Here is an 11,605-nt window from a genome sequence, read left to right on the forward strand (position 1 = left end):
GGAGCAGCAGCACAGAGTGAGTATAAAACTAACTGAGCTCAGGGATCATTGTAACTGTGAAGAAAAAACTGGAGTGATGTCACAGGGAAGCTGTGACCTGATTGTCTGGTAGGAAATCTGCACTAAATTTGAAGAAGAACCATGCACGGAATATTAATAAATTAATTAACTCCTTAATATATCTATATAAATAACTAAAGTAATTAACTAAGTCAAGATGGCTGGACAGGTGATATGCTGTAGCTGTATGATGTGGGAGTTGGCAGTTCCCATTGTGAATGGCAGTGACCACACCTGCAGCAAGTGAGGAACTTTGGCTCAGAGTTATTGAGCCGAAATCTGAGCTTCAAATGCTGCGGCACAACCAGGAGGGGGAGAAGTACCTGAACGCTGTGTTTCAGGAGGCAGTCAAACCTGGTAGATTAAGTACTTCAAATTCAGTCAGCGATCAGGGACAGCAGCATGTGACTGCAAGTGGGGCAGGTAGGGGGATCCTGAATTCAGGAATGGAGGAGTCTCAGCTCTTGACCTTGTCCAACTGGTACAAAGTACTTGCTCCCTGTGTGGATGAGGAAAAAGGCTGTAGGGAGGATGAGCCTGCTGACCACTGCACCTTGATACAGGAGGCCATTTAATAAGGGGGAGCAAAAAGACAAGTGGTAGTTGTAGGGGACTCTATAAATCGGGGGATTGATAGCATCCTTTGTAAGCAGGATCGAGAGTCCCGTTTGATGTGTTGCCTCCCAGTGCCAGGGTGAAGGGCATCTCTGACACGCTTGGTGGGATATTGGAATGGGAGGGCGAGGATCCAGTTGTTGTGGTCCACGTTGGGGCATACAACATAGGCAAGGCTAGGAAAGAGGGCTTGTTTGGGGATTATCAAGCACTAGGAACAAAATTAAGGAACAAGTATTCAAGGGTTATAATCTCCAGATAACTACCCGAACCGTGTGCAAATTCGCTTAGGGATAAGAAAATTAAGCAAGTGGCTAAAGGAGTGGTGTGGTTTCAGTTTTGGAACAGAAGGGATCTGTACCATTGAAACTGTTTCCACCTGAACTGATCTGGATCCAGTGTTCTAGCGAAAAGGATAAATAGGGTGGTCACTGGGACTTTAAACTAGTGAAATGGGGGGAAAGGAAGAGGAAAATGACATGAAGTATAATAGTAAATAGGAAAGAACAGGTTAACATGTGTGCAGAAGGGTTTAACCACATTGAACAATATGAAAGAAGTTAAAAGGAAGGAAAGCTCAGGAGATATTATTAATAGAGATGTTAGAATTCCGAAAGAAGGTATATAAACTAGCATAAAGGCATTTTACCTGAACGCTCGTAGCATTCAAAACAAGATAGATGAGTTAATGGCACAAATTAACGCTAATGACTATGATTGCGTAGCCATACAGAGACATGGTTGCAGGATGATAATGACTGGGAATTAAATATCCAGGGATTTCAGACAGTTCGGAAGGACAGACAGAAAGGTAAGAGGGGTGGTGTAGCCCTGATATTTAAGGACGACATCAGGGCTGTAAATGAGAGATGATATAGGTTGTATGGAGAAAAAGGTTGAATCCATTTTGGTGCAAATTAAAAATTCTAAGAAGAAAAAGCCACTGATAAGCATAGTCTATAGGCCACCAAAGAATAATGTCGCATTGGGGCAGGCAATAAACAAAGAAATAAATAATGCCTGTAAAAATGGCACAGCAATTATCACGGGGGATTTTAATCTATATGTTGATTGGTCGAACCAGGTCAGTCAAGGCAGCCTTGAGGAGGAGTTAATTGAATGTATCTGCAGTAGTTTTCTTGAACAGTATGTAATGGAACCGGTGAGGGAGCAAGCTATCCTAGATCTGGACCTGTGTAATGAGACAGGAATAATTAATGATCTCATAGTTAGGGATACGCTAGGAAGAAGCAACCACAGTATGGTTGAATTTAGAATACAGATGGAAAGTGAGAAGATAAAATCCAATACCAGGGTCCTGTGCTTGAACAAAGGAGACTACAACAGGATGAGGGAGGAGCTGGCTAATGTAGACTGGAAGCAAAGACTTTATGGTGGGACAGTTGAAGAACAGTGGAGGACTTTCAACGCAATTTTTCAAAGTGCTCAGCAAAAGTATATGCCAATAAAATGGTCGGACTATAAGAAAAGGGTTAATCAGCCATGGATGTCTAAGGAAATAATGGAGGCTATCAAATTGAAAGATAAGACATACAAAGTGGCAAAGACCAGTGTGAAACTAGAAGACTGGGAAAAGATGAACAGAAAGCCACAAAAAAGGCTTTAAAGAAAAGTAAGATGGATTATAAGAGTAAACTAGCTCAGAATATAAAAAGAGATAGCAGAAGTTTCTATAAATATATAAAACGAAAAAGAGTGGCTAAGGTAAATATTGGTCCTTCAGAGGATGAGAAGGGGGTTTACTAACGGGAAATGAGGAAATAGCTGAGGCATTGAACAGGTATTTTGTGTCAGTATTCATAGTGGAGGACATGAATAACTTGCCAGTAATTGATGACAAAGAAACTAAGGTAGGTGAGAAACTAGACACAATCATTATCACAAGAGAGTTAGTGTTGTGCAAGCTAATGGAACTAAAAGTAGAGAAGTCTCCTGGCCCTAATGGATTGCGGGAGTAATAGCAAATGCACTCATGGTAATTTTCCAAAATTCACTGGACTCTGAGGCAGTTACAGCAGATTGGAAAACAGCCAAAGTGATGCCACTGTTCAAAAGAGGAGGTAGACAAAAGATGAGTGATTATAGGCCAGTTAGCTTCTGTAGTGGGGAAAATGTTTGAATCTATCATCAAGGAAGAAATAATAAAATATCTAGATAGAATTTGCCCCATTGGGCGAACGCAGCATGGGTTCGGGAAAGGCAGGTCATGCTTGACTAATTTACTAGAATTCTATGAAGATATTATGAGTGCATGGACACTGGCAACCCAATAGATGTGGTATATCTGGATTTCCAAAAGGCATTCGACAAGGTGCCACACAAAAGGCTGCTGCATAAGATAAAGGTGTACGGCGTTACAGGCAATGTATTAGCATGGATCTAGGATTGTTTAACTAACAGGAAGCAAAGAATAGGGATAAATGAATGATTTTCTGGTTGGCGATCAGTGACTAGTGGTGTGCCTCATGGATCAGTGTTATGACCATAATTGTTTACAATATACATGGCTGATTTGGAGTTGCAGGCTATGTGCAGTGTGTCAAAGTTTGCGGATTACACTGAGATAAGTGGTAGAGCAATATGTGCAGAGTACTTTGAAAGTTTGCAGATGGATGTAGATAGTTTAACTGAGTGGGCAAAGGTCTGGCAGATGGAGTACAACATTGAAAAATGTAAAGTCATCTATTTTGGTAGGAATAACAGTAAAAAGGTCCATTTTTTGAACGGTAAAAAAACTTGCAGCATGCTGCTGTGCAGAGGGACCTGGGTGTCTGACGAAAGTTTCCGACCCGAAGTGTCAACTTTCCTGCCCCTCTGATGCTGCCTGGCCTGCTGTGTTCCTCCAGCTCCACACTGTGTTATCTTGGACTCCGGCATCTGCAGATCTTGCTATCTACAACCTGGGTGTCCTTGCGCATGATTCGCAGAAGTTTGCTTTGCAGGTACAATGGGTAATTAAGAAGGCAAATGGAATTTTGTGCTTCATCGCTAGAGGGATTGAGTTTAAAAGCAGGGAGGTTATTTTGCAACTGGTGAGGCCAAACCTGGAGTACTGGGTGCAGTTTTGGTCTCCTTACGTGAGAAAGGATGTACTGGCACTGGAGGGGAAGCAGAGGAGATTCGTTAGGTTGATTCTGGAGTTGAGAGGCTGGCTTATGAGGAGAGACTGAGTAGGCTGGGATTATATTCATTGGAATTTAGAAGAATGAGGGGGGATTTTATCAAAACATATAAAATTATGAAGGGAATAGATAAGATAGAAGCAGGGAGGATGTTTCCACTGGTCGGTCAAACTAGAAGAGGGCATAGCCTCAAAATTCGGGGGAGCAGATTTAGGACTGAATTGAGGAGGAACTTCTTCGCCCAAAGTGCTGTGAATCTATGGAATTCCCTGCCCAATGAAGTATTTGAGGTTTCCTCATTGAATGTTTTTCAAGCTAAGATAGATAATGTTTTGAACAGTAAAGGAATTAAGGGTTATGGTGCGAGGGTGGGTAAGTGGAATTGAGGCCACGAAAAGATCAGCCATGATCTTATTGAATGGCGGAGCAGGCTGAAAGGACCAGATGGCCTACTCCTGCTCCTGGTTCTTATGTTCTTATACTCAGAATTATAGTTAGCAGAAGAAATTTGTGAAGTTAGGCCTCTTTCAGGTCAGCAAAAAATGTTAAGTGGCAACCAATCATGATCATGGTAGGCCAACTAAATTGTTTTTACTAGCCAATCAAATGGGTCAAGAAGGTCACAAATTTAAGTAATGAACAAAAAGAATTTTAACTGGATGTTAGAAAGAGGTTCTTTACAACTTTCTATTTTAGTTACAGTGTGCAATTCTCTTTCATAATTCTTCTGAGTGGAAAAAAGATCTTTAAATCTAAGGATGGGGTTAATGAAGCATTGGATCAGACAAGGTCAAAATCACTTTGTCTCTTCTGTGACTTTAGTTAAAACTTTAAGAGCATGTTATGGTCAGTTAACTATTTGATGAAAAAATATGCTTAATGATTTTAGTGTTCGACAAGAAAAAAATTTCTAAGGCACACTTATTACCAGAGGAGATTTAACAGATAAATTTTAAATAATTGTATTAATGTTGTTGAGCCTGCAGCATAAGATGGACCTTCTACCAGTTTGTTAGCAGAATTGCTATATGTTTAAATAACTGTTTCTTCATTATCCCTAATTATTTACTGCTCTGTTTAGAAAATGGATGTAATTTTTTATGCCACGTCAAATGTTCCAGTGCTTCTAGCTGTTGCAAATATTCCGTGGCTGAGGGTGACAGAGGATGTTTTTTGCTGGATGAACTTAGTCTACATATGGTATTATTGAACATTTAAAGCATATCTAATTGAAACTGGCTTCATCTGGTAGGAAGCAAAACTAAATCTTTCAAAACAATTAACTCAAATCACTCTCATCACTAAGGATTCTTGTATTTTACGGGACTTCTATCTGAAATATGTCGGTACATAAACTGAAAAGGTTCCCTAATCTCCACTCATTATAATAATGGGGTAACTTTTAAAGTGGGCATAGAGACTGTAGAAATTCTTGAACATTTAGAGCTGGATCTTTAATGCCCCCACCCAATGCATTTTCAGTAGGGGATTGGTGGGGGCCCTTATCTGACTGTTCCATTGATATCTATCTAAAGTTTACTAGGAGCAGCAGGCTGGTTAGCACTGCTGCCTCACAGTGCCAGGGAACTGGGTTCAATTCCACCCTTGGGCAACTGTCTGTGTGGAGTTTGCACATTCTCCCCATGTCTGCGTGGGTTTCCTCAGGGTGCTCCGCTTTCCTCCCATAGTCCAAAGATGTGCAGGCTATGTGGATTGGCCATGCTAAATTGCTCATACTAATCAGGGATGTGTAGATTGGGAGGGTTATATGGGATGGGTCTGGGTGGGATGCTTTGAGGGTCGGTGTGGACTTGTTGGGCCGAAGGGCCTGTTTCCACATTGTAGGGATTCTACGAACATTTTTTATTATTTTTAATCAAGACAGAAAATTCAAATTGGAACATTGACCAGCTCAGCAGATTTCCCCTACGCATAGAGTGTTTTGGAGGTGGCCACACAGATATGTGAGAGTCAAGCCAAGCTGATTTGCAAACCCTGCTCTGAAGCTTTGGCTCAGTTGTATAAAAGGCCTTAGGCCTGTAAATGTGACTCTCAAATCCCTACCAAAACCCATGCCCCCAAAAGCCATTTAACCAGTATTCATCATCCCTTGAGGATTTGAGAAAGGAATTCAAATTTCCGAAATCTAATTGAACTCTCACTCGTAATCATTTGATACTGGAAAACTCCCAATCATGAAATCCATTCAAAAATGTCATATTTCTACAAGTGGTCAATCTGTTGTCAAATCCAACTTCTATTCACGAATCACATCAAAGACAGATCATCTTGTAAAAGTCTCTTAAAACTGTCAATCAAAATACAAACTGTGAAAATATTTGAATTTGATATTAATTTAAAATAGCCTTGCTGAGTTTGAGTTCCTCACCCATGTGATTCTTACCCCATCCAATCTCCCTGCTGTCAGAAATAGAACCTGTCAGTACAAGGGGAGGTGATGGCCTAGTGATATTATCACTAGGCTATTAATCCAGGGACCCAGGTAATATCCTGGGACCCAGATTCATATCCTAACATGAAAGATGGTGGAATTTGAATTCAATTAAAAAAGTCTGGAATTAAGAGTCTTACAATGATCCATTGTTGATTGTTGGAAGAACCTATCTAATTCGCTAATGTCCCTTAGGGAGGGACATTACCTGGTCTGGCCTACATGTGACTCTAGACCCACAGAAACGTGGTTGGCTCTTAAACAATTAGGGCAATAAATGCTGGCTAGAGAACAATGCCCTCATCCTGTGAATGATTCAAAGAAAATGCTGCGCTTCAACATATTGTCTTCCATTATTAAAGTTGGCCTGATATATGAAAATCTGATTCTATATGTGCATGTCTTTCATTTTGATTCACAGTGGTTTTGATTTGGAAGAGAATGCTTTCAGATGTGCACATAGTGAGGAAACCTTTTTTTTTAAATTTGAAAATGGTGCTAGTGCCAACTCTACCTGTCAAAAGTGCAAATGAGTTGCAGCGTGTTTGACAAGTGCATTTTCAATCAAAGAAAAATTGATTGGAAAATAGAGTACTACACACTGTAGAGGTACAGGGAGATTATCAATGAATGCATACATCAGACTGAAGGCAATCCAGAGTGATGGCTAAGGTGGAAATATGCTGATAAAACACCAGCAAGCAAATTGAAAGATGTTTTGTGATACACTTATCTTAATTTTTACTTTCTTGTACCTCAGAGTGAAGGATGTTAGTGCCATCTATTTTTCCATCCAATGCACCAAAACCAATACACTCAAATACAGGTAGTTCTCCTATAACATGATAGTTGCACTCTGTGTGACCTTGTGCTATAGAAAACTGCACAACAGAAAGTTGCGATAGAAAATCATGTTATACGGAAATTGCTATAGGAAATTGCTATACCTGTACAGGAGAAAGTTTGCGTTATCCAAAGGGCATCCGCTATTAATTAATTGCGTTACAGCCAATTCGCGTTAATGAAACATGTGTTATAGCAGAAATACCTGTAAGTTATGACAATTCAGTCTAACAACTCTGGTCCCCCATTAATCTGTCTCAGCTCCAACATGAGGAGAGCACTCCTGACATCATGAGCGAAACATTTGTCCCCATTTTTACCAGCAGCAATTTTATGACCACAATTAAATTACAAATTTGCAGAGCTAATGAGAAGTAAATCAGGTATGTTTCATGTAATGTGCTATTTCTACTGGCCACAGGATTAAAGTAGTTCATCGTAGAGCTAAACACTCAGCAGACAGGCAATTTCATTGTATTTCTCTGCATTAGAGTTATACGCAAGCATTGAACTGAAAGACCAACATCAACCCAGTGCATTAAGTGCCTCATAACTTATATTTGCAAGGAATATATTAATGTTTTAATTGTTCATTGTTTAAAATCAAATGAATAAAATAACTACATAACAAAACGAAGAAGACATATTGGTAACTTCAGTTGGAAAAGGATTTTGGATTCACCTGTGGCCGAGGGTGACCTCTAACAAGGCAGGTTAGCTCCAAGGTTTCTCCTTCCCGAATTGTGTACACTCTTTCTGTATATCTTTCTTCTTCTATGTTACATGCTTGACCAGAATGCATGATGCTCACAGTTGGCGGAGCTGAAAAATGATAAAAAAAAGGTGAAGTCAGTACTAATTATACAATGCCTGAATAATATTTCCTGTTCAGTGAAAATCCAAGACCTTTTCTATCCCGATTTAAATCAATTCAGCTGCTGTAAATTCCTACTCTCTGAACAATGTTCCACCCATATAACATTTGTATGTTTACAGCACAGAAGCTGTACTCAGCTCAGTGAAACGAGCTGTTAAGTGGCGGTAATTCTGTTCTCTTCAAGTTTGCAGAAAGTTACAGATGAAATACTTCATATTTCAGAATATTCTGGAGGAATTGGCCAGTCCTTACAAGCATCTGACTCTGCAATGATTATGTGCTAATTGGCTAATGCAGAAAGGACAGTTGTGCAGAAAAAAAAACAAGATTAAGAAAATAGAGTATGGGAGAAAGGCAGATAAATTGGTTTCTTTTCATTGTTTGTCAGTGTGTGACAAGGCAGGATGTGCATTCACTCCAATATTGTTTGCCCATATAGTGCTTTCCTCATGACTAGTGAAGCATCAAAACAGAAGATACTTCTCCAGGGAGCACAAGAACAACTTTGGCATTGACTTGAAAATAATACACTTATATTCCATATAACAGCTTGGTTCAATAATATCAAACACACATACATACCTGAAGACTGTTACATTAAACCCTACTTCAGAATTGCAGCATGCAATTTGAACTAACACTTCAATGAAGAATTGAGAGACTGCCACTCTGTTGGAGATTCTATCTTTCTGAATAAGTTAAATTCAAGATGTACACCAGATAGATGTAAAATATACCAATATACAACAGAATTCATTGAAAGACAGAGGATTGTTCTCATTTTTTGGCCAACATTTCTCCCTCAATCACCACTACCAAAATAGGTCAAAAGAGAGCTATTTGTGATTATAATCTTAATATTGCCTTCTGAAGTACAGTTTTCTATAAATACAACGCTATGCTCCAGAGTTAAAGGAATTCTGTACTGAAACAGTGAAGTATGTGAACGTAATTTATAAGAATCATGTTAGTTACGCCTGTAACTAACTGATATTATTGAACCAAGCTGTTATATGGAATATAAGTGTACTATTTTCAAGTCAATGCCAAAGTTGTTCTTGTGCTCCCTGGAGAAGTATCTTCTGTTTTGATGCTGTGAAGAAGGACAAGTAAAGATCAGCTGCTGCACTGAGTCTATCCCATTCTGGCACCGTGGATCTTCTGCACATAATCATCCCATTCCTCCACTCTGCTGCTAAAGCAGCCAAATGATTTTCGAGAGAAAACATAAACATCACTAAACACTATATCCAGCTGTGCTAAATATTTGCTGGATGATATTATGAGATAGAAAACCTACAAAGATATAAAATGTTAAATTATATTGACAGTCACGCTTAATCGTTCAAGGACAGCAATGACTGAATGGTATACTTTATCTTATGAAATGCTCTGCTAAATTGAAAAAAGCTAAATTATCATTGTAGTTCAATCTTGTACATATAATAAAACTGATCTACAACTAACATTCCTTTGAATAGCAGAATGAATTGCTCGCTTCCTTCAACTGTTTCATTACAAAATAGCATTTCAGAAACTGTTTTAAAATTTAAAAAAAACAAGTTAAAAATGATGCTAAATTAAAATTTAGTGTACTGTATGTCGAAAATCTGAAATTAAAAACATAAAATTGCTGGAAATACTCCGCAGATTAGGCAGCATCTATGGAGAGAGAAAACAGTGAAAGGCACAGAAATTTCAATGGCCAGTTTGTTGTTTCTGTAAAGTCGATTGAACTGCACATGGAACCGTGTGAAAATCCCAAAACGCAGCTGATTCTATGGGAGCTGTTCTGGAAATAGAAATTTCCTTCAGCTAATTACCCTGCATCTGAAACTCTCTGAAAAAGTCCCTTATAATTGTAGATTTTGGAGGGCTCTGACTCATGTTAAATATGCATAATGGGAAAGTTACAAGATTAAAAACCTATTCTAATTCCTGGGCAACTATTAAACTGAACCACTGACTCACCACTAACCCATATAAAACTACACACACCTGACACCTGACATTCTCCCAACCCAAAATCACCAGCACACTTCAACCCAACTGGACCTGATACTAGCTCTTTACTCAACCCTTTGACCTACCCTAAGCACTCATCTACTTCCCTGATACCAAAGGATCTCACTTATCTGCCTTCCTGACTCCTCACCCACATGGTACTCCAATTCCCTCATGTGTCAGCCACCCTACCTCGACCTTCCATCTGCTACCACAATGCCAAACCCAACTATTGCACTAATCCTTTACGCAATGACACCCTAATCCTTCACCAACCTGGCACATTAGACCCTACCCACATGGTACCTTAACCCCTTGCCTACTGACACTGTCACCCACCAGCCACTCAATGTCTTCAACCACCTAGTATCCTAACCTCTCAACAAATTGGCACACATGCCCCTACCCCCTCCACTCTCCAATCTCCAAAACCATATGTGCCATCTTATCCATTCTCAGCAGCTGTCAGACTGTCTGAAGGACCTTTAGACTACAAAATACAACACTTGCTGTAAACGGGGCATGGTTTCCTAATTGATTCTCCCTACTGCTGGATTGGTCTCCACTGTTTCATACAAGGAGGCTCCTGTCCAGGAAATTCCAGGACAGAACTGATCAAAGGTAAGTATGTATGTTTTAGCCCAACTAGACTTAAAATAGTGTTTCTGACCCTGTTTAGAATAACTGGGCCATCACAACACTTCAGGTCAATGTTCTTTATTCAGAATTGCAAGAAATCAGCACGAGTTTGGAAACCAAGTCTCTAGAAATTTTAGGAAAATGCATGTTTGAATGTAATGCTCCCTTCATGTTCTTGAACCGACAATGCTATTGTACCAAAATGGCACTATGTTTATATAGAATAAGAGAACATGCATTAATTCACACATCTACAGAATTCCAATCATTGAAAAGAAATGCTTCCAAGGAATTAGCAAATATCTGTTTTCCCTCCTGCTTACAAGATTACTTTTCTCTATCCCTCTGACACAGTAGCTGACAGCTTTACATAATTACAGATAATTTACCCCTGAAATTCCTATCAATAAGCCAAGATGGCTACTCATCATCAACACTGCTCTGAGCATCATAGGAATTTGTCTCTGGGTTGTGATGTCCAGTAGAGGTAAAGACAGAACAGGCCTCTCTAAGGGTAGCACCAATCAGCACCATAGAATGTTCTATAATAATATCCAAAGTATCACCAAGCTGGCTATTTGCTGCCTGGCAAATACAAAGCATTTGTCTTCATTTATGCAGAGACTGTCAGTGACTTGAAGGTTTTCTTGGAAAGCATTATGAAGGACTCGGTCACCTATAGCAACCACATTGAATACAAGTCCAATTCTGTTATGGATGTGGTCTGTGTCCTCAACTGCCAAGGAAAACTTCTCTATGAATTTAATGGTGGGAGACTCTGAAGGAAATATCTCAACACTGCGCTGGTATACTCAGTACTTGCTTGGATTGGTAATTTACTTTCCCAGTCAGCCACAGAGAGCTATTCTGATATGAATATTACATCTGTTAGCATCTTGTTGGCCTCTTTTGTCTCTTCTTCAGGAAAAGAATCACTAGTTAGTTACAACACAGTTCACACAGTTTCAGTCC

General features: G+C 39.5%; 1 protein-coding gene across 1 annotated transcript in view; it reads right to left on the reverse strand.

Annotated features, from left to right (window-relative positions):
* The window catches only part of mdga2a (MAM domain containing glycosylphosphatidylinositol anchor 2a), a 570,544-nt gene extending 562,339 nt beyond the window's left edge, over positions 1 to 8,205 (reverse strand). Inside the window, exons 1-2 of the mRNA XM_048600082.1 lie at positions 8,190 to 8,205; positions 7,796 to 7,935 (exon numbers count right to left, since the gene is read on the reverse strand). Coding sequence (XP_048456039.1) covers positions 7,796 to 7,935; positions 8,190 to 8,205 — 156 coding nt within the window. The remainder of the gene's footprint in view (positions 1 to 7,795; positions 7,936 to 8,189) is intronic.
* Between the last annotated feature and the right edge of the window lie 3,400 nt (positions 8,206 to 11,605).

Source organism: Rhincodon typus, chromosome 8 (assembly GCF_021869965.1).
Source record: "Rhincodon typus isolate 14 chromosome 8, sRhiTyp1.1, whole genome shotgun sequence".
In the NCBI taxonomy this organism is placed as follows: domain Eukaryota; kingdom Metazoa; phylum Chordata; class Chondrichthyes; order Orectolobiformes; family Rhincodontidae; genus Rhincodon; species Rhincodon typus.